The sequence below is a fragment of the Hyla sarda genome, chromosome 4 (assembly GCF_029499605.1).
Source record: "Hyla sarda isolate aHylSar1 chromosome 4, aHylSar1.hap1, whole genome shotgun sequence".
In the NCBI taxonomy this organism is placed as follows: domain Eukaryota; kingdom Metazoa; phylum Chordata; class Amphibia; order Anura; family Hylidae; genus Hyla; species Hyla sarda.
The window spans coordinates 411,256,208-411,280,545 of NC_079192.1; the positions used below are offsets into that span (position 1 = coordinate 411,256,208).

Sequence of the window (24,338 nt, forward strand, 5' to 3'; positions counted from 1 at the left end):
TCCTGTTTGGAGTCCCGGTTCTCCAGCACAGAAGCGCGTCACAATCCCCACCTGAAGCGAAGACCCCCACGCCCCCTCCTAAAGCTCTATGGGAGAGCCAAAGATTGCCAAACACCTCTCCCATAGAGCTTTATGGAGGGTGAAAGGTCGCTTTTATATACCAATGCTTTGTAGTAATAAAGACGGAGTGATTTCTTCATACCTACTTGTCTGTCATCTTTTCCCATGAGAGTAGGAGGGAAAAAGAGACAAAATGTGGGGCGTTCTCTCCGGGAGCTGTACGTAGGGTCTAGCACAGCTCCAAATGGGTTGTCGGTAATTGGTGGGATGTTTCAGTTTGCTGCTCGGTGCTCCCTTGTCCGTCGCCCCAAGTCAGGGTACAGAAGAGACAATATTGTAGAGGGAGTTCAGAAAATGCGGGGGTTCTAGCCTCCGAGCGCTATGATGGTAAAATTATGCGAAGATGCCAATGGTACACAGGAACTTTTTTTTTTATTAAGAATAAAAGTAAATACTAGACAACGCGTTTCGGTGTACTCTCACGCCTTCCTCAGGTCCATAAAGATAATTGCAGGGTATCCTGTCTGGGTTCTTCCTATGTGCTGCTGTACCATTGTCATCTTCGCATAATTTTACCATCACAGTAGCGCTCGGAGGCTAGAACCCCCGCATTTTCTGCACTCTCTCTACAATATCTTTTCCCATGAGGGAGACACTCTCCTGGCGCCAAGAAAGGTTACGCAAACCAAGGTGGAACCTGGGCACTTATGCCAGGGGCATATAGTGAGGAATAGCAGATCCGTTCAGCGGGGGTCGCGGCGGCCTACGCTTCCAGCGGGGGTCGCGGCGCACTCCTGTGCTGGAGAGCCGGGGCTCCGTTCAGGAGATCGCGGGAGGGGCCCCAGCGCTCTGATTTAAAACTTTTTCTTGGGGATACTTATCCTTTTAGTCACATTGGCAATAGTAGGAGACCCAGCACAGGTACAACAGAGAGATGACCATCAGGAGAGCACTATGGGTACACAAGGGAAATATATACAAGGGGGGGGGGCGGGGGATGACAATAATGGGGGGCTATAACCCACTGTCTCAGGAGCTGTGCTCCCCTGATGCAGCTTCATCCACTGCACTTTTTTGGACCAATGACAACAACCAAAGACCTGGCACAGAAGAACAGAGAGCTGACCAACAGGAGAGCATCATGGGTACACAAGGGAAATATATACTAAGTGTGGGGGGGGGTGTCAGAGGCTCACAACAATGGGGGGGCTATAACCCACTGTCTCAGGAGCTGTGCTCCCCTGATGCAGCTTCATCCACTGCTCTCTTTCGGACCAATGACAACAACCAAAGACCGTCACCTGGCACAGAAGAACAACAGAGAGATGACCAACAGGAGAGCACCATGGGTACACAAGGGAAACACATACAAGGGACTGGTATATGGGACTGTCAACAAGATAGGGGGGGCTATTACCCAGTTGCTCATGAGCTCCCCTGTTGCTGATCCTGCCATTGCTCTCTTTGACACCACTGACAAGAGACCTGGCACAGAAGAACAACAGAGAGATGACCAACAGGAGAGCACCATGGGTACACAAGGGAAATACTGTATATACTAAGTGGGGGAGGGGGGGAAAAGTCTCACAACAATGGGGGGGCTATAACCCACTGTCTCAGGAGCTGTGCTCCCCTGATGCAGCTTCATCCACTGCTCTTTTTTGGACCAATGACAACAATTAAAGACCTGGCACAGAAGAACAGAGAGATGACCAACAGGAGAGCATCATGGGTACACAAGGGAAATATATACTAAGTTGGGGGGGGGGTGCGCAGAGGCTCACAACAATGGGGGGGCTATAACCCACTGTCTCAGGAGCTGTGCTCCCCTGATGCAGCTTCATCCACTGCTCTCTTTCGGACCAATGACAACAACCAAAGACCTGGCACAGAAGAACAGAGAGATGACCAACAGGAGAGCATCATGGGTAAACAAGGGAAACACATACAAGGGACTGGTATATGGGACTGTCAACAAGATAGGGGGGCTATTACCCAGTGGCTCATGAGCTCCCCTGTTGCTGATCCTGCCATTGCTCTCTTTGACACCACTGACAAGAGACCTGGCACAGAAGAACAACAGAGAGATGACCAACAGGAACGCATCATGGGTACACAAGGGAAACACATACAAGGGACTGATATATGGGACTGACAACAAGATAGGGGGCTATTATCTAGTTGCTCTTGAGCTCCCCTGTCGCTGATCCTGCCATTGCTTTCTTTGACACCACTGACAAAAGCCAGAGACCTGGCACAGAAGGACAGGAGAGAGACAAGCAACGGGAGGACTTCACAGGTACACAAGGAAAACATATACACGGAGGGGGTCAGGGACTGACAACAGGGGACAGGCTATTACCCACTGACTCCCCTGCCGCAGCGCCGGCCACTGCTCTCGTTGACACCACTGACAAAAACCGGAGACCTGGCACAGAAGTACAGCAGAGAGACGACCAACAGGAGAGTACACAAGGGAAGTGACAGCGGACCATGGATCAGAGCAGTGTTTCCCAACCAAGGTGCCTCCAGCTGTTGCAAAACTACAACTCCCAGCATGCCCGGACAGCCAACGGCTGTCCGGGCATGCTGGGAGTTGTAGTTTTGCAACAGCTGGAGGCACCCTGGTTGAAAAACACTATATTAGAGGTTGCCAACAAGACTCTGAAGCCGGCCCCGCCTGTGCCTCCTGTATCTAAACCTCCATATGTAACTTTTTTTTTACTTCCAGGCTCCATTCCAAGCTGCGCACGTTCTATCGAAAAAATAATAATAATAATAATAATTTTACAATTTTTGGAAAATAAAAAAATGGGTTGAGTCACCGTTTAAATAGAGAGAAATATGTATTCCAATTTTATTTTTCAAAATGACTGTAATTATTTTTTTTTCCCCCCTTCCTTTTTTGTTACCATTATTTTTATAGCGTGATTCGGCAGCCCACATTGTGCGTGCATACGTGTAATGGGAGCGGAGAGAGGCGGCGGAGATTGATGGATGCACCGGTCTTATTTATTGTTTGGCGCGGTGATTAATGGTCTTCTCTGGTCTGTAATGTAGTACTCATTTGCCTCTCCGTTAAAGGATCGGGTGATTTATTTGTCTCGGCGTAGATGTTGCATTTCAATAGCTTTGACAGAGATAACATTATATCCTCGCGGACTATCAATTAGGTGCGAATCAGCTAGAGTTGCGCGCGCTCCAGCGGAATCGACGACCTGAATGGGAGATTTAGTGAGGGTGGACGGCTCGAAAGCCCCGGTATTGGCGCTCGGCTGATTAAATGCGCATCTACATTATTTATGGAGGCGCGGGGTGAGCGAACACCTGTTCTGTACTGTACGCGCCAGAGTCTTCAAGGTGCACGCGGAGAAACTATTAGACGTTATGTGACGGTAATTAAAATGGATTATCACAAAGGGAATGTAAATTACTGTGATTTTCTCATAATTACTTTTTTTTTTCTTTCGAAATCGAATGTGTTTTGTGGGCGTTCGAAATAAAGGTCCGAGGGACGGGAAAAAATATAATATAGAATTCACTTAAAATGATAATTAACCCCCATCCCCCTCTCTAATGTGATGTAAATTATTGTATATTTCCAGTAAGGGCCATGTTGGCCGTCAGACCTGATAGTACAAATCCGGTCACATTGTGACAACTTAAAGGGGTACTCCGCCCCTAGACATCTTATCCAATATTGCAAAGGATAGGGGATAAGACGTCTGACCGGGGGGGGGTCCTGTTGCTGGGGACCGCTGTGATCTCGGCTGCGGCACCCCAGACATCCGGTGCAGGGAGAGAAGTTCGTTCCATGCCGAATGACTGGCGATGCGGGGCGGAGGCTCGTGATGTCACAGTCATGTCCCGCTCGTGACGTCACGGCCACGCCCCCTCAATGCAAGTCTATGGGCCATAGCCTTGCATTGAGGAGGCGTGGTCGTGAGGTCACGAGCGGGGCCCGACCATGACGTCATGAGCCTCCGGCGCTGCACCCGACGCTCTAAACTGACGCTGGGTGCAGCAGGGAGATGGCAGGTGTCCCCAGCGGCGGGACCCCCGCGATCAGACATCTTATCGGGGATAAGATGTCTAGGGGCGGAGTACCCCTTTAAGGCAATGGTTTATAATAGGGGAGAATGACATGATTGAGGCTACTGCTGAGTACAAGATGGAGACCCCTGCGCTATGCGGAGTCATTGCCCAGCTGAGAAATGATAGAACTGACTATACAGTTCACTGTTCTGCCAATGACTTACATAAGGTCCCCTGACAGAATATCCAATAGATATATAGATAGATATGAGATAGATAAATAGAAATGAGATAGATAGATATGAGATAGATAGATAGATAGATATGAGATAGATAAATAGAAATGAGATAGATAGATATGAGATAGATAAATAGAAATGAGATAGATAGATATATGATAGGAGATAGATAGATAGATATGAGATAGATATGAGATAGATATGAGATAGATAGATAGATATGAGATAGATATGAGATAGATAGATAGATAGATATGAGATAAATAGATATGAGATAAATAGATATAGGATAGGAGAGAGATATGAGAGAGATATGAGATAGATATGAGATAAATAGATATGAGAGAGATAGATAAATAGATAGATATATATGAGATAGATAGATATGCGATAAATAGATATGAGATAGATAGATAACAGAGATAGATATGAGATAGATAGATATGAGATAGATAGATAGATAGATAGATATTAGATAGATATGAGATAGATAGATATGAGAGAGAGAGATAGATAGAGAGATATGAGATAGATAGATAACAGAGATAGATAGATAGATGGATAGATATGAGAGAGAGAGATAGATAGATATGAGATAGATAGATAACAGAGATAGATAGATATGAGATAGATAGAGAGATAGATATGAGATAGATCGATGGATAGATAGATACGAGATAGATAGATGGATAGATATGAGATAGATAGATAGATATGAGATAGATAGATGGATAGATATGAGATAGATAGATAGATAGATAGATATGAGATAGATGGATAGATATGAGATAGATAGATATGAGATAGATAGATAGATATGAAATAGATAAATATGAGATAGATAGATAGATATGAGATAGATAGATATGAGAGAGATAGATATGAGATAGATAGATATGAGATAGATAGATATGAGATAGATAGATATGAGATAGATAGATATGAGATAGATAGATAAGAGATAGATATGAGATAGATAGATGGATAGATGAATGAATAGATATAGAACAGATGAAAACAATGAAACCTTTGTTTATTCCATGATGTAGACTTCTTACATATAGACATTAGAACATATATCTCTCTATCCTCGGGACCGCACTGCACCCTGGGAGATAATGATTTTTAGACGTATTTGCGCTCGGGATCCTCCTCACATTTAGACTGAAGTCCATTTCATTTCTCACTGAAGACATTACAGTCAGACCTTGTATTCATCTATAAGTCAGACGTAGCCTGCGGCTCCACCCCGCCTGCGCTTATATGCGCTAGAATCTCCGCCTGTACAGCATTACAAGCAGCCTCGTGCTCCTCAGTTACCTTACAGCTCAGGAGACTGGGAAAGCTGGGTGAGAAGCAGAACAAAAAAAAAAACATCTGAATAGAATTTTTTTTTTTTTTTTTTTTATAAACTTTAGTGAACAGGACGACTCGAGGACTTGTATTTACTCCAGAATCTTTTCGGGGGAAATGATCTCTGTATTTTCTGTAAATACATCACAATTACGAGCGGAGGGAGACGGCGGAGTAAACAGATGCGGATACGCTCCATTTACATCCATCCGAGCCGCCATCTCCGAGAGGCGTCTAAATCAGTCGCATATAAAGCGGAATATAAAAGTCATCTCATTAAAAACAACAAAGAAAATAAATGAAAAACGCCTTTAATTAAAAAGCCGGTTATGTTAATGAGATGACGGCTTCTCCTTATTATTACCCATTTTCGAGACAGCCGTCAAATGAGCGCGTTCGCCGCATAGATCGGAAGAGCGCCGGGCGAAGTGCCGCACTTCAGCTGTTGCCGAATAACGTCTCCTGTGCGCCGGAGCTGAAATGGAAAATATGTTCGTTTCAGAAGTTGTAATATTGTTCAATTGCCTTCTTAAAGGGGTACTCCTCTGGCCAGCGTTCGGAACTGAATGTTCTGAAGGCTGTTTTCGGCCACGCCCCTTGTGATGCCACAGCCACGCCCCCTCGATGCAAGTCTATGGGAGGGGGCGTGACGTCCGTCACGCCCCCTCCCATGGACTTGCATTGAGGCGGCGTGGCCGACCCACGCAGCGTTCAGAACATTTAGTTCTGGACGCTGGCCAGTGGAGTACCCCTTTAAAGAGGACTGGTCGTAGCTGCGCAAGTGTCGACTGTTTTTGAGACGGGGTGTCTGGCAGCATTTTTTTCACCCATTTGGCCATTGAGTACACATGCAAGCTCAGCCAAAATGAGCATGCATGTGTATGAGGAGATCGAGAGAGGTGGCTAGCATTTGATGGCCAGATTAACATTGCAAAGACACCCTCTATTTATGAGGGAAATGTTATTAAGTCATATTTCGAGGAGGAGCAACAGAAGAACAGCACAACACATGGGTGAAATTGCCCAATTTTTGCAGCGATATACATAGCAGCAGCAGTATACAGATAGAGCTGGAGGCAAGGTGTATGACTATTATATATCTTGATCATATAGATATAGCAGCAGTATACAGATAGAGCTGGAGGGAAGATGTCTAACTACTATATATCCTGATCCCATAGAGATAGCAGCAGCAGTATACAAATAGAGCTAGAGGGGGAGATGTATAACTACTATATATCCTGACACCATAGAGATAACAGCAGCAGTATACAGATAGGGCTGGAGCGGTGGTGTATAACGACTATGTATTGTGATCTCATAGAGATAGCAGCAGTATACAGATAGAGCTGGAGGAGAGGTGTATATCTACTATATATCCTGATACCGTAGAGATAGCAGCAGTAGTATACAGATAGAGCTGGAGGAGAGGTGTATATCTAATATATATCCTGATCCCATAGAGATAGAAGCAGTATACAGATAGAGCTGGAGGAGGAGATGTATAACTACTATATATACTGATACCATAAAGATAACAGCAGCAGTATACAGATAGGGCTGGAGGGGAGGTGTATAACTACTATGTATTCTGATTTCATAGAGATAGCAGCAGTATACAGATAGAGCTGGAGGGGAAGAGTATAACTACTATATATCCTAATCCCATAGAGATAGCAGCAGTATACAGATAAAGCTGGAGGGGAGGTGTATAACTACTATGTATTCTCAATTCATAGAGATAGCAGCAGGATACAGATAGAGCTGGAGGGGAGGTATATAACTTCTATATATCCTCATCTAATAGAGTTAGAGCTGGAGAGGAGATGTATAATGGATCGGGGATAAGATGTCTAGAGGCGGAGTACCCCTTTAATTCCAATATGCCTGATCTTTCTTTTCTCTGACATCTGCCATCCAGGGGAGAGTCAGGAAGCCATCATACACATCAGATGGTTAGCCGGTCCCCCAAAATATGTGGCCAACACTTATTTATGGAATCCTGAGTTTACAGACTTCACCTGATATGTGACATGGCCAGAAATCACCTTTATGATCATTTCCCCTTTAAGACCTCCCCATGTATAGATTTCCTCCTTTGAACAATTGAGGCCTGTTCGGTCAGGTAACGGTTTCCTCCCGGCATTGCGCCATGTTTGCAGCTCCCACCGTGTGAGTGTTTGTATTGCTAAATCTCTTGAGTGTCCCGTGTACAGAAGACATGAAATCACTATCTGAGGTTCTGATCTGGTTACTAATCCGATAGGTGACGGAATCTCAGACTTCCCTGTGGTAACTAAAACAGTCTCCTGATGTATCACAACATGGTGACTACATTATGCAATGTATTCGGAAAGTCTTCAGACCCTCTCACTCTTTTCACATTTGGTTATGTTGCTCCTGGTGTTTCCCATCATTCGGCACTCAATACCCCGCATTCAGGCCCTTTCCTCAGGACTTGGTTGAAGCCCCTTTTTGGCAGTGATTCCAGCTTCCAGTCTTCTTGGGGGTGATCTGCATGGTTTACTCCCCTGGATTTGGGGATTGTCTGGAAGCCATATTCAGGTCTCCATAGATGTTCCATTGGGTTCAGGCTCTGACTGGGCCACTCAAGGACATTCACAGAATTGTGATTGTCCCTAAGCCAGGTGATGGGCAGTGCCTAGTTACCTCCAGACATGATGCTGCCCCCACCATGATCACTGTAGGGATGGTATTGGGCAGGTGATGGGCAGTGCCTGGTTTCCTCCAGACATGATGCTGCCCCCCACCATGATCACTGTAGGGATGATATTGGGCAGGTGATGGGCAGTGTCTGGTTTCCTTCAGACATCATGCTGCCCCCACCATGATCACTGTAGGGATGGTATTGGGCAGGTGATGGGCAGTGCCTGGTTTCCTCCAGACATGATGCTGCCCCCACCATGATCACTGTAGGGATGGTATAGGGCAGGGGATGGGCAGTGCCTGGTTTCCCCCAGACATGATGCTGCCCCCACCATGATCACTGTAGGGATGGTATTGGGTAGGTGATGGGCAGTGCCTGGTTTCCTCCAGACATGATGCTGCCCCCCACCATGATCACTGTAGGGATGGTATTGGGCAGGTGATGGGCAGGTCCTGGTCTCCTCCAGACATGATGCTGCCCCCACCATGATCACTGTAGGGATGGTATTGGGCAGGTGATGGGCAGTGCCTGGTTTCCTCCAGACATGATGCTGCCCCCACCATGATCACTGTAGGGATGGTTTTGGGCAGGTGATGGGCAGTGCCTGGTCTCCTCCAGACATGATGCTGTCCCCCCCCCCCCCCCCCATGATCACTGTTGGGATGTATTGGGCAGGTGATGGGCAGGTCCTGGTCTCCTCCAGACATGATGCTGCCCCCTCCATGATCACTGTAGGGATGGTATTGGGCAGGTGATGGGAAGGTCCTGGTCTCCTCTAGACAAGATGCTGTCCCCACCATGATCATTGTAGGGATGGTATTAGGCAGGTGATGGGCAGGTCCTGGCCTCCTCCAGACATGATGCTGCCCCCACCATGATCACTGTAGGGATGGTATTGGGCAGATGATGGGCAGTGCCTGGTCTCCTCCAGACATGATGCTCCCCCCCCCCCATGATCACTGTTGGGATGTATTGGGCAGGTGACGGGCAGTGCCTGGTCTCCTCCAGACATGATGCTGCCCCCTCCATGATCACTGTAGGGATGGTATTGGGCAGGTGATGGGAAGGTCCTGGTCTCCTCTAGACAAGATGCTGTCCCCACCATGATCATTGTAGGGATGGTATTAGGCAGGTGATGGGCAGGTCCTGGTCTCCTCCAGACATGATGCTGCCCCCACCATGATCACTGTAGGGATGGTATTGGGCAGGTGATGGGCAGTGCCTGGTTTCCTCCAGACATGATGCTGCCCCCACCATGATCACTGTAGGGATGGTATTGGGCAGGTGATGGGTAGTACCTGGTTTCCTCTAGACATGATGCTGCCCCCACCATGATCACTGTAGTGATGGTATTGGGCAGGTGATGGGCAGTGCCTGGTTTCCTCCAGACATGATGTTGCCCCCACCATGATCACTGTAGGGATCGTATTGGGTAGGTGATGAGCAGTGCCTGGTTTCCCCCAGACATGATGCTGCCCCCACCATGATCATTGTAGGGATGGTATTGGGCAGTGCCTGGTTTCCTCCAGACATGATGCTGCCCCCACCATGATCACTGTAGGGATGGTATTGGACAGGTGATGGGCAGTGCCTGGTTTCCTCCAGACATGATGCTGCCCCCACCATGATCACTGTAGGGATGGTATTGGGCAGGTGATGGGCAGTGCCTGGTCTCCTCCAGACATGATGCTGCCCCCACCATGATCACTGTGGGGATGGTATTGGGCAGGTGATGGGCAGTGCCTGGTTTCCTCCAGACATGATGCTGCCCCCACCATGATCACTGTAGGGATGGTATTGGGCAGGTGATGGCCAGTGCCTGGTTTCCTCCAGACATGATGCTGCCCCCACCATGATCACTGTAGGGATGGTATTGGGTAGGTGATGGGCAGTGCCTGGTTTCCCCCAGACATGATGCTGCCCCCATCATGATCATTGTAGGGATGGTATTGGGCAGTGCCTGGTTTCCTCCAGACATGATGCTGCCCCCACCATGATCACTGTAGGGATGGTATAGGGCAGGTGATGGGCAGTGCCTGGTTTCCTCCAGACATGATGTTGCCCCCACAATGATCACTGTAGGGATGGTATTGGGCAGGTGATGGGCAGTACCTGGTTTCCTCCAGACATGATGCAGCCCCCACCATGATCTCTGTAGGGATGGTATTGGGCAGGTGATGGGCAGTGCCTGATTTCCCCCAGACATGATGCTGCCCCCACCATGATCACTGTAGGGATGGTATTGGGCAGGAGATGGGCAGTGCCTGGTCTCCTCCAGACATGATGCTGCCCCCACCATGATCACTGTAGGGATGGTATTGGGCAGGAGATGGGCAGTGCCTGGTCTCCTCCAGACATGATGCTGCCCCAACCATGATCACTGTAGGGATGGTATTGGGCAGGTGATGGGCAGTACCTGGTTTCCTCCAGACATGATGCTGCCCCCACCATGATCACTGTAGGGATGGTATTGCGCAGGTGATGGGCAGTGCCTGGTTTCCTCCAGACATGATGCTGCCCCCACCATGATCACTGTAGGGATGGTATTGGGCAGGTGATGGGCAGTGCCTGGTTTCCTCCAGACATGATGCTGCCCCCACCATGATCACTGTATGGATGGTATTGGGCAGGTGATGGGCAGTTCCTGGTTTCCCCCAGACATGATGCTGCCCCCACCATGATCACTATAGGGATTGTATTGGGCAGGTGATGGGCAGTGCCTGGTTTCCTCCAGACATGATGCTGCCCCCACCATGATCACTGTAGGGATGGTATTGGGCAGGTGATGGGCAGTGCCTGGTCTCCTCCAGACATGATGCTGCCCCCACCATGATCACTGTGGGGATGGTATTGGGCAGGTGATGGGCAGTGCCTGGTTTCCTCCAGACATGATGCTGCCCCCACCATGATCACTGTAGGGATGGTATTGGGCAGGTGATGGCCAGTGCCTGGTTTCCTCCAGACATGATGCTGCCCCCACCATGATCACTGTAGGGATGGTATTGGGTAGGTGATGGGCAGTGCCTGGTTTCCCCCAGACATGATGCTGCCCCCATCATGATCATTGTAGGGATGGTATTGGGCAGTGCCTGGTTTCCTCCAGACATGATGCTGCCCCCACCATGATCACTGTAGGGATGGTATAGGGCAGGTGATGGGCAGTGCCTGGTTTCCTCCAGACATGATGTTGCCCCCACAATGATCACTGTAGGGATGGTATTGGGCAGGTGATGGGCAGTACCTGGTTTCCTCCAGACATGATGCAGCCCCCACCATGATCTCTGTAGGGATGGTATTGGGCAGGTGATGGGCAGTGCCTGATTTCCCCCAGACATGATGCTGCCCCCACCATGATAACTGTAGGATGGTATTGGGCAGGTGATGGGCAGTACCTGGTCTCCTCCAGACATGATGCTGCCCCAACCATGATCACTGTAGGGATGGTATTGGGCAGGTGATGGGCAGTGCCTGGTTTCCTCCAGACATGATGCTGCCCCCACCATGATCACTGTATGGATGGTATTGGGCAGGTGATGGGCAGTTCCTGGTTTCCCCCAGACATGATGCTGCCCCCACCATGATCACTATAGGGATTGTATTGGGCAGGTGATGGGCAGTGCCTGATTTCCTCCAGACATTGTGTTTAGAATTGAGGCCAAAAATAAAATGTATGTTTCATCAGACCAGAGAATCTTGTTTCTATAGGTGTTTTTTCATGTGTTGTTACTGAGGAGGCTTCTTTCTGTCCTCTCTGCCATAAAGCCCAGATTGTGGAGGCTGCAGTGATGGTTCTGGACCTTCTGGAAGTTTCTCCCATCTGCACACAGGATCTTTAGAGCTCAGCCAGAGTGACCATTGGGTTCTTGGTCTCCTCTCTTACCAAGACCCTTTTTACCCTTTGTTTAGTAGGAAGAGTCCTGGTTGTTACTTCTTCTTCCATATAAGAATTATGGAGACCACTGAGCTCTTGGGAACTTTTTAGTGCAGCAGAAATGCTTTATCCCCTTCTCCATATCTGTGTCTCCACACAATTCTGTCTCTGAGCTCTACAGGCAGTTCTTTCCTCTGATATACATTGTCAGCTGTGTCTTTCCATATCTTGTCCCGTCAGCTGAATTTACCACAGGGGACTCCAATCAAGGCGGAGAAACATCTCAGAGATGGTCAAGACAAATGGGAGGAGCCAGAGCTAAATATCAAGTGTCTGAGCAAAGGGTCTGAATACTTACGTCCATTCCAAATGTTTTATTCTTTTCCTTTTTTTTTTTATTGTTCAAATTGCTGTTATCACATTCTCATTATGGGGTATTGAGTGCAGAATGATGGGGAAAGTTGCATCTTTTTTAATTTAGCATTCGAAACAACATAAAAGAAATGTAAAACAAGTGAAGAATTTCCAAATGCATTGCAGGTCTGCATGGGAGCTGTATACACCAAACGACAGGCAATAAGCAAGCATAACATTATAAAGAAAGAAAAAGCTAAAGTATTAATCTAGTTTAAAGGTCAAGAGGCCAACTCGCCCGTCTCCATTGTGCCGTCCGCATTTCATTGGATTGTGAACAAACATCTGAACCTTTAAGTAATGAATTCCCTTTAATTACAAACCGTGGTCAAAAGAACGACATTAAGGCTGCGTTCACACCGCGTTTTTGCAGTACAGTTCCCGTGTACGTTTTCAATGTGAAAACCACACGGAACCGTATTAAAAACCGTAAGCATTGACTCTCCATTGAAAACCATATGCCAAACGATGCATCCGGTTGTGTCCGTTTTACGTCTTGTATGGTTTTGGCCATTTTTTTTTTCCCGTTCCCAAAACCGGAGCCTACCATGGTTTTTGGTCCTGGTGAAAAACCGTATTAAACCGTATACAGTTATTTTTAACATGGGAGTCAATGGGAACTGTATAGAACTGTATGTGCGTACGGTTCCATATGGTTTTCACCATACGGTTTTGGACTTTGCACAGTTTTCTTTCTTGGAATATCAATCAAACAAGTGAATATTTATTCATAGTGGAGTGTAAAGTTAAAAACGTATACATTTTTTAAAAAACGGATGCAACCGGACATCATTTTTCATACCGTATACGATTTTTAACCGTATGCGGGTTATAATTTGTACACAAGTTTTGATACAGATTTTGAGGAATCCGTTTTTCATCTGTTACGGGAACTGTATTGCAAACACGTGGTGTGAGTGCAGCCAATCTCCAATTCATGACAGCGGCAGCAACTTACACCGCGCACCCAGTGACAGCTCTCCGCATGTTTACCCTCCCAAGTGTCAAAAGACAAATTATTCAGTTTCTCAGCAGTTTTTGTCATTTTCCTGTTACAGCTACTAAAAACGGCGCCTTGAAATATCACGAAGAGACACATTAATGGTCGCCGAGCCCGGACTCAATGAGACGCAAAGTAATGTTCTTCCATTTCAGAATGGAAACAGGTTAATGTAAATGTTCAGTGGTAGCAAAGTCGCTTCCCGTCTTTACAGTAAGTCAGTATATTTATGGGCTGCGGAAGCGGCGGAGAGCCAGCAGAGGTAGAATGAGACAGGCGAAGGGTCAATGCCGCGATCCCCGACCGTGGAAAATAATGGGAGCACTTTGCATAAAGCCATTACCTGCTTTGAGCCACTAACTCATTTAAAGGGGTACTCCTGTAAAAAAAAACTTTATTTTTTATTTTTTTTATTTTTAAATCAACTGGTGCCAGAAAGTTAAACAGATTTGAAAATCACTTCTATAAAAAATCTTAATCCTTCCAGTACTTTTTAGAAGCTGTATACTAAAGAGAAATCCAAAAAAGAAATGCATTTCCTCTGATGTCCTGACCACAGTGCTCTCTGCTGACCTCTGCTGTCCATTTTAGGAACTGTCCAGAGCAGGAGAAAATCCCCATAGCAAACATATGCTGCTCTGGACAGTTCCTAAAATGGACAGAGGTGTCAGCAGAGAGCACTGTGCGCATGACATTAGAGGAAATGCATTTCTTTTTTGGATTTCTCTTTAGTATACAGCCCCTAAAAAGTACTGGAAGGATTAAGATTTTTGAATAGAAGTGATTTACAAATCTGTTTAACTTTCTGGCACCAGTTGATTTAAAAAAAAAAAAAAAGTTTTCCACAGGAGTAGCCTTTTAAAGGGGTATTCTGGCCATAGATATCTTATCCCCTATCCAATGGATAGAGGATAAGATGTCTGATCGTGGGGGGCCCGCCACTGGGACCCTCACGATCTCCGTGCAGAACCTGCATTCTATACCGGGCTGCTGCTACAGTCTCGGAAACCTCTGTGTTTCCGGGACTGGAGATGTCATGCCACGCCCCCTCCATGTCTGTGGGAGGGGGCACGACAGGAGACGTACAGTCACGCCACGCCCCCTCCATTCATGTCTATGGGAGAGGGCGTGACTGACGTCACGCCCCCTCCCATAGACATGAATGGAGGGGGCATGGCGTGACGTCAGTAGGGGGGTGACAGTGATGTCACATCCCCGTCTCAAAGGCAGCGCCCGGCACAGAATTCCGGGGGCTTCACCGAGATCGCGGGGGTCCCCTGTATAATCCCGGAATACCCCTTTTAATAGCACTTGTAATACAGGATGTTGCTGCATCCACTAAACAGACTTCTGAGGGAGGTTGCAAAGTAGTTTGCCACATAGGCCCCTCCCATGAGGATTCTTTAGGATTCTGCAGAGCCTAAAGGACACAATAACCTTCATTATAGACTATAAAGCAACAGATCTCTGCACAGATTGTTTTGTTCTCATAGAGCAGTACCATGCAGTGTTTCAGTGTTGACAGAACATTATGCAGATACCCAAATATATTGGGTATATTGGTTTTTGTGTGTATGCAAGTCTCTTACTGGGGTTAAAGGGGTACTCCACTGGAAAACATTTCTTTTTAAATCATCTGGTACCAGAAAGTTAAACAGATTTGTAAATTACTTCTATTTAAAAATCTTAATCCTTCCAGTACTTATCAGCTGCTATATTCTCCACAGGAAGTTATTTTCTTTTTAAATTTATTTTCTGTCAAACCACAGTGCTCTCTGCTGACACCTCTGTCCATTTTAGGAACTCTCCAGAGCAGGAGAGGTTTGCTATGGGGATTTGATTGTACTCTGGAAAGTTCCTAAAATGGACAGAGGTGTCAGCAGAGAGCACTGTGGTCAGACACAAAGGAAATTTAAAAAGAAAATTACTTCCTGTGGAGAATATAGCAGCTAAGTACTGGAAGGATTAATATTTTTAAATAGAAGTCATTTACAAATCTGTTAACTTTCTGTCACCAGGTGATTTAAAAAAAAATGTTTTTTCAGTGGAGTACCCCTTTAAAGTTCTTATTATTTTGCACTAATTTTTAGATTGTTCTACAGGTAACTCGGCTTTGTACCTATATACCCAGAAGACCAACCAGATTGTGTATGAATACCACTCAGGAAGGAAAGTGGCGCGGCTTCGAGAGCCACGCGATCTCTACGGTGTATCCTCAAACAGCTTCTTCCATCTACCACGGTGGCCATATGAGTGCCAGGTTCTCAAGGGAAAAATTGAGCACATAGGTGAGGAGTCCATTAACACTGTATAAGGAAAATAGTGGTGTAAATAAGCCTGTGGCTAGATAGAGCTATTCATCAGAATTCTAGGCCTACCTTTTTTTTATTTCTACACTGTAATTGTAAGACTCATGGCAGTAGGCTTGAACACACACGATAGTGGATCCACTGGACCGGTGTGGTAGATGATGTGGGCCGTGCCAGGGAGCGGAGTCTAAGGTGCTGCTGGTTTTGACCAGAGCCTGCCGCAAAGCAGGATGGTCTTGCTGCCGAGGCACAGGAAGGATATGGCAAGTCGTGGTCAGGATAGCAGAAGGTCAGGACTGGCAGCATAGGTGCGAGATCAGGAACGTGGCAGTAGGTCAGAAGGCAGGCAACACAGGAGCAAGGTCAGGTCACGGAACAAAGGGGTCTGGAACAAGGCAAGGCAAAGACTAATCACTTTCACTAAGGCACAAATGGCAAACAAAGATCCGGCACAAATGGCAAACAAAGATCCGGCAGGGGTTACTGGGAGGTGCTGATACTTATAGGATAGGTACAGGTGTGGATCATAATTACTGGCGCGCTGGCCCTTTAAATCTTAGCGCTCTGGGGCATGCGTGCCCTAGGAGGCAGGGGTATGCGCATCGGGGCTGTGAGAGGACCGGAGGAACAACAGAGAGCAAAGGTGAGTGACGGGCTGGGATTCGCATGCGGGCGCGTCCCGTGATGCGAATCCCAGCCCCGCCGGCTGAGGAGGAGAGGGAAGGAAAGCGCTCACGGCCAGCATGTCCGTCCGGAGCACTGGACGTAACAGTAATACTTTCCAGAGATATAAATCTTCTTTGTTATTATGTAAATGAAGCTCAAAAGCCCAAGGGGTGTTCTCCAGCATGACAGGAGCCCAAGGAGCGTACCCTAGAACATCAAGAGCCCAGGGGGTGTTCCTCAGCACAGCAAGCATCAAGAGTATTCCTCAGCACAGCAAGAGCCCAAGGGGCGTTCCCATGCACTGCAAGAGCCCAAGGGGCGTTTCCATGCACTGCAAGAGCCCAAGGGGCATTCCCATGCACTGCAAGAGCCCAAGGGGCGTTCCCATGCACTGCAAGAGGGCATTCCCCAACATGGCAAGAGCCCAGGTAAATCATCCCATGTCCTCTTCATCAAGTGGCTTTAGTCCAATGGAGTAGGTAGTTGTAAGTAAGCCAGTGGGCAGTAATAAAGAGGACATGAGCTGGACTTACTTGGCCTCTTGCTGTGCCGAGGAACGCCCCCTTGGCTCTTGTTCTGGGGAACGCCCCCTTGGCTCTTGTTGTTCTGGGAAAAGTAAAACATAATACTACAATCAAATTAATATGACAATATAAATGTCTCACTCCAAGCCATTACCCATCTCACCCTGCTGTATTAATCAGATTTTTTTCCAAACATAAATTTAGATAGGGAAACACTATGAGTTTTATTTATTAATTTATTTTTACTTTTTTAAAACTTTTTTTAGAGTGGGATCCACCAGTTCCTGAACCGATGTACAAGTCTTTAGGTCTAGAGCGAGAACCTACATGTTTTAACCCTATCAAAAGCAAGGTGATCTATGAACTCAGTGAAGGTAGGTACAAAACCTTAAGCCCAATAAGCCCATCAACCTCTGGTACCCTATTGCATACATTTGGGAATACTTCTCAAGCACAGTGACCCACTGATTTTGAAATTAAGAACATACCCATACCATATATATAGTGGGCAAGGGAAACTTAAAGGGGTACTCCGCTGCTCAGCGTTTGGAACAAACTGTTCCGAACGCTGGAGCCGGCGCCGGGAGCTCGTGACGTCATAGCCCCGCTCCCTCATGACATCACGCCCCACCCCCTCAATGCAAGTTTATAGGAGGGGGCGTGACGGATGTCACGCCCCCTCCCACAGACTTGCATTGAGGGGGCGCTACTGGCTGTGTCCTGGCATCTTCAGCCCTACTGCAGCCTCTAGGGATCATGCAGGATAGACCTCAACTTGCCACTGTTAAAGTTGACACATCCAGGTTCCCACATTGCATATTTAGTGTGCATTTCCTAAAAAGAAATTAACACTCACCATTCCCACTCGTGGCTGTATCCTGGCCTCCTCTGCACTGCAGCCTCTAGGGACCATCAGGGGATCCCTAGAGGCTGCAGTGCAGATAAAGATACCAGGTCATATTCAGGAGCGGGGAGGGGTAAGAGTTAGTCCCGATAGATGAGCAGAACATCCATCATTTTGACAGGTGTTTTTGCTCCTATACTGTAAGCAGTGATTTGTACAGATCGCTGTTTACTGCCTGAACCCTAAGGAGTTAAGTAATAATGCTGTTCCTCTCTACTTAACCCTTCCCTCGCTGGGCCGGGTGCAGGGAGGACAGTAAGCAGGGATTTGTACAGATCGCTGTTTACTGCCTGAACCCCAAGGAGTTAAGTGATGATAATGCTGTTCATCTCCATTTAACCCCTCCCTTGCTGGGCTGGGTGTAGAGCACTCATTAGGGAGAACAGTAAGCAGGGATTTGTATAGATCGCTGCTTAGTGTCCGGCCGCCAAATCTGGCGCACTTTCTGCTCTTAAATGGGAAACCCCATTTAGAGTAGAGAATTCTATTATCTGCACCCAGTCCCATAGCATGTGAAACCTGCACGTTTGGGTGCAAGTTTAGTAGTGTATTTGCAAACCATAATGAGTAGCAAAACCACAGCAGATGCTCTATGTGTGAATTTAGCCTTAAAGGGGTACTCCGGTGGAAAACTCTTTGTAAATTACTTCTATTAAAAAATCTTTACCCTTCCAGTACTTATTAGCAGCTGTATGCTACAGAGTAAATTATTTTCTTTTTGAATTTATTTTTTGTCTTGTCCACAGTGCTCTCTGCTGACACCTCTGTCCATGTCAGGAACTGTCCAGAGCAGCATAGGTTTGCAATGGGGATTTTCTCCTGCTCTGGACAGTTCCTGACACGGACAGAGGTGTCAGCAGAAAGCACTGTGATTAATAGAATTTCCTCTGTAGCATACAGCTGCTAATAAGTAGTGGAAGGGTAAAGATTTTTTTTTTATAGATGTCATTTACAAATCTTTTTAACTTTCTGGCACTAGTTGGTTTAAAAAATAAATTTTCCACCGGAGTACCCGTTTAAGCAAAGAATACTAAAGGTTCCATAGATGTCCTTCCTTGTTAGAGGGAATACTCCTTACAGGTTTTTTCATAGACCTTAAAATTGGAAGTAGTTAAAGTCTGACCACTGAGACAGAGATTAAAGGGTACCTTTCATAAAAATAAACTTTTGATATATTATAGATTAATGTATGCAGAATAACTTTCCAATAGCAAGTTATTAAAAAATATGCTTCTTTCTATTTAATTTTCTACTTTAAAAAAGGACTGGTAGGGAGACCCCTAGTGGTCATTTTTCATAGATTTCAGACTCATGCAGGAGTCCTAAATCTCAAACTGCAACTGGAACACAGACAAACTCAGCACTGCTCACTGCCAGGGAGCAGTGCTGTGCTTGTCTGTGTCCCGGCTGCAGTCTGAGATTTAGGATCCAGCATGAGTCTGAAATCTATAAAAAAAAAAGGACTGGTAGGGGGACCCCTAGTGGTCATTTTTTCAAAGTGGAAAATTAAATAGAAAGAAGCATATTTTTTTAATAACTTGCTATTAGAAAGTTATTCTGCATACATTAATCTATAATATATCAAAAGTTTTTATGATGAAAGGTACCCTTTAAGGTGTCTATGTGACTCAAAATAGAGAACTCCTTTACACTCAGCTATTTCGGATGCACATTTACGTGTTGGGAAGCCTTCGCCTATTATCATTATTTGCTCTTTATTCTAGTCTGTTGACTTTTTTACCGCACAAAATCTGTTTACTAATTTCCATTTAATGTCATCTCCATAATATGTAGATGAGACGGCGAGAAACTTCCATCTCCATAGAGACATAATGGTCCCGTTCTTTACCTAAACTGATTAAATTCTTTACAGTCTCTTATTAGCACAAGACATGTGTGACTCAAAGCAGAGGCTTTGTTTCTCTGACACGCTATTTTTGCCTTCCACCCCATCCTGCGTTCTATTTTTAATCAAATCACTTTATTTTTTGGGTGGAGAGAGGGAAGGGGGGGGGGAGAAAAATAATTGCGCTATAAATGCTCTTCGAAAATGTCACCGAGCTGTGAGATTCATCGGCTCCCTTTCAGAACTGCGCCTTAATTGCTAATATTTTGAAATCCCGTAGAATTCTCTCATTCTTTCACAAAACTCCCTCCTGTCACGCTGAGACTAGTTTGTGGCTTTTTTTAAACATTTAAAAAAATTTTTTTTTTTTGCTCCCGAAATGAATAAACATAATTCAACCTGCTCCTAGCGAGACGGGATCGGAGGAGTGAGCACCCAAGGAGCCGGGATGTAAAAGTTAATTGCATCTCTGGGCTGGAGCTGTTTATTTGTGCGCCAATTACACCTCCCGTATCTTCCTCATGTTTCGGTTTCACACGGTACCTACCGTTCCTGGACTGACTTGACAGTAGTTACTACGGAAACCTTCACATTTTGGTCAGCCGAGAATGTCGGCCATGATGTGCTGAGCCGTTATAAATTATGTTGATCCTATACATAACCTGTGATGGGAATAATAATGGGGTTTCCATTTTGTCCTCGTGTTGTTCTTCTCAGTTTTGCCTTTAGCACTGAATAAATCTTTTCTCTTTATAACCGGCTGTTCTGGTCCCTGATCTACATTCTCTCTACTTCTTCCCCATGTCCTCCTTCTTACTTTTCTTCCTCTTCCTCCTTCCTCGTACTTTGTTGGGTCCTACTTTTTCCTACTACTCTCTTGTTTCTTCATCCCCTTTGTTCTTTTACCTGTTCCTCTCCTTTTATTTCTTACTCTCCTGTGTCCTTCTGCTTTTTCTTACTTTATTGTGTCCTTCTGCTTTTTCTTACTTTATTGTGTCCTTCTGCTTTCTCTTACTTTATTGTGTCCTTCTGCTTTCTCTTACTTATTTGTCCTCCTTATTCTTCTTAAAGTGTACCTGTCAGATCCCACAAAAAAACAAAACTGTTATATGATACTATCCAACAGAAATAACAAACAGGGCACTCACCAGAGGCATTGACTTCAGTCTTCTTTATTACAAAAGATGAAACATCAGTACAAATACAGTGCAGGACTTGGGTGGACAAACTTGACACGCATAGCGTGAAATGGTACCGTTGCCCCGATCTGCATCCCCCTGTCAAGTCCGTCCACCAATGTCCTGCACTTACATGAATTCCTTTCCTGTGTCTCCCTTCCTCTTATCCTCCTGTTTCCCTTTCCTCTTCTTCTCTTGTCTATCTTCCTTACACTTTGTCTTATTCATTCGTGTTATCGATTTTCCTCTTCCTTTATGTCCCCCAGTTTTTGCTTACTCAACCCTTTTCTTCTCTTCTTTGTCCCCTTGCTTTCTTTATCTTTCCTGTATGCTCCTTACTCTCCGGTTTCCTCTTTTTTCCTTTCATGTGTCCTCCTGCTTTTCCTTACTTTTCTGTATCCTCATTCTGCCTTTCACTTCTATGTTATTCTACATTCTCCTCCATCTGTCCCTTCCTCCCCAATGTCCTTCTGCTTTCTCTACCTCCTCTATGTCCTCCTGATTCATCTTTCCCTCTCAGGTTTTCCTTCTGCATACTTCTATCCTATGTCCTTCAGATTTCTCTTATACTCCCTATTTTCCTATGTTCTCCTCTTTCTTGTGTCTTCTTGCTTCCTCTTTATTACTTATGTCCTCCTTCTGCCTCTTCCTTTCCTTTGTCTTCCTGATTAATTTTTTCATCTCATATCTATCTATCTCATATCTATCTATCTCACATCTATCTATCTCTCATATCTATCTATCTATCTCATATCTATCTATCTATCTCATATCTATCTCATATCTATCTATCTATCTCATATCTATCTCTCTCATATCTATCTATCTCATATCTATCTCATATCTATCTATCTATCTCATATCTATCTATCTATCTCATATCTATCTATATCATATCTATCTATCTATCTCTCATATCTATCTATCTACCTCATATCTATCCCATATCTATCATCTATCTATCTATCTATCTCATATCTATCTATATCATATCTATCTATCTCTCTCATATCTATCTATCTATCTCTCTCATATCTATCTATCTATCTATCTATCTCATATCTATATATCTCATATCTATCTATCTATATCATATCTATCTATCTCTCATATCTATCTATCTATCTATCTATCTCATATCTATCTATCTCATATCTATCTATCTCATATCTATCTATCTCATATCTATCTATCTCATATCTATCTATCTCATATCTATCTATCTCATATCTATCTATCTCATATCTATCCATCTCATATCTATCCATCTCATATCTATCCATCTCATATCTATCTATCTCATATCTATCTCATATCTATCTATCTATCTTATGTTCTCCTTATTTATCTTGTTCTCTCTCTCTCACTTCTTCTTTATCTCTTGTGTCCTCCGTCTTCCTCTTCCTCTCCTATATCTCATTAATCCATCTAACTCTCCAGTGTCCTCCTTTACTCCTACTCTCTTGTGGCCAACTCTTTCCTCTTCCTTTCCCTTGTCCTCTTCTGTCTCCTCCATATTCCTCTTCATCTCCTTTGTCCTCCTTTTCCTGTTCCTTGTCCTCCTTCTTCCTCTCCTATGTTCTTCTTCTTCCTCCCCTATGTCCTGATTCCTCTTTCCCTTCCCGGTCCTCCTTCAGCCTCCATCTCTCTAATGTCCTCCTTATTTCTCTTATCCTCCTTATTTTCCCATGTTCTACTCTTTTCTGTGTCACGCTGCTTCCCCTTCATCTCTTGTGTCCTCCTTCCTTCTCTCCTATGTCCCCTTCGTTCCTCTCTCTCTCCTGTCTCTCCTCATTTTCCCTCCTAATCTCTTGTATCCAACTCTCTCCTCTTCCTATCCCTTGTCCTCTTCTGTCTCCTCCATATTCCTCTTCATCTCCTTCATTCTCCTTTTTACTTCCCTTGTTTTCTCATGTCTCTTCCATAGTTCTCTTCTTTCTTCTTCTTCTTCCTCTATTATCTCTTACTTTCCTATATCCTTCTTATTAAAGGGGTACTCTGGTGGGATTTTTTTTTAAATCAACTGGTGCCTGAAAGTTAAACAGATTTGTAAATGACTTCTATTTAAAAATCTTAATCCTTCCAGTACTTATTAGTGGCTGTATGCTACAGAGGAAGTTCTTTTTTTTTTATTTTTTATTTCCTTTCTGTCTGATCACAGTGCTCTCTGCTGAAACCTCTGTCCATTTTAGGAACTGTCCAGAGCAGGAGAAGTTTGCTATGGGGATTTGCTCCTGCTCTTGACAGTTCTTAAAACGGACAGAGGTGTCAGCAGAGAGCACTGTGGTCAGACAGAAAGGAAATTAAAAAAAGAAAAACTTCCTGTAGAGCATACAGCAGCTGATAACTACTGGAAGGATTAAGATTTTTTATATAGAAGCAATTTACAAATCTGTATAACTTTCTGGCACCACTTGATTAAAAAGTATATATATATAGTTTTCCACCGGAGTACCCCTTTAACCTTACCACCCTGAACCTGTCGGAACGTTGAACCGTATATCTCATACCATCCTACAATTCAATAATAGCTCGAGTGTCTTGTTTTTTTTTTTTTTTTTTTCGGAAACCCTCAGAATTTTGGGTAATTCTTGATGTCCCGAGACGATGAGAATGAAGTTGATCCCTCATATAACCTGTGACAGGAATATTAATGATTTTGACTTTTTCATTACCTCCTTATCTCTTTAGTTTCAGTGTTGCCTTTGGCTGTGAACAAATTCTTAGTTTTTTTTACCAATTGCTCTTTCTCGGCTGATCTACATTTGCGACTTCTCTGGCGATTCGCGTATTTAATTTCCTGTCTGATTTCTCCGCCATTTCATTAACAGGCTGCCAATCTATTTCCACCCGTGTCCCTAATTCTAGTCCGTCTTATCTCTCCCCCCTTCTATATAATTAGTTCCTTCTCTCGGGAATTATCTACCATCTGTAACTTACATGAATTGCGCTTTGTTACGTGCCGACTTATTCTTTTTTTACCTCGTATGTGCTTTCTTGTCTCCCTGTATTGTCAGCCTGTCCTTATTCTCCAATCTTAATCCAATCTCTCTGCCACCTCTTCAGTTCTCTTTATCGCTTTATCCGTCTCCTGATGAATTTCTTTCCCAAGGATATTCCGTTTCACCTTCATGGTTTCAGAAATTAGCCAAAATCTTATCGTATCGAGCCTAATTTTCTCCTTTTTTAAGGGTTTTGTTCTTTTTGTTTAGTTTCGCTTTTACCTCCAAATTATATTTTGTGCTGTTGTCTTTGGCTCTTTTTTGTCTTC

General features: G+C 45.0%; 1 protein-coding gene across 6 annotated transcripts in view; it reads left to right on the forward strand.

Moving 5' to 3' along the window:
- The window catches only part of AGBL3 (AGBL carboxypeptidase 3), a 136,488-nt gene that overhangs the window by 31,850 nt on the left and 80,300 nt on the right, over positions 1-24,338 (forward strand). For all 6 annotated transcript variants that reach the window (XM_056517701.1, XM_056517705.1, XM_056517700.1 and 3 more), the window contains 2 exons: positions 15,743-15,928; positions 17,406-17,513. In XM_056517701.1, the coding sequence (XP_056373676.1) occupies positions 15,743-15,928; positions 17,406-17,513 (294 nt within the window). The remainder of the gene's footprint in view (positions 1-15,742; positions 15,929-17,405; positions 17,514-24,338) is intronic.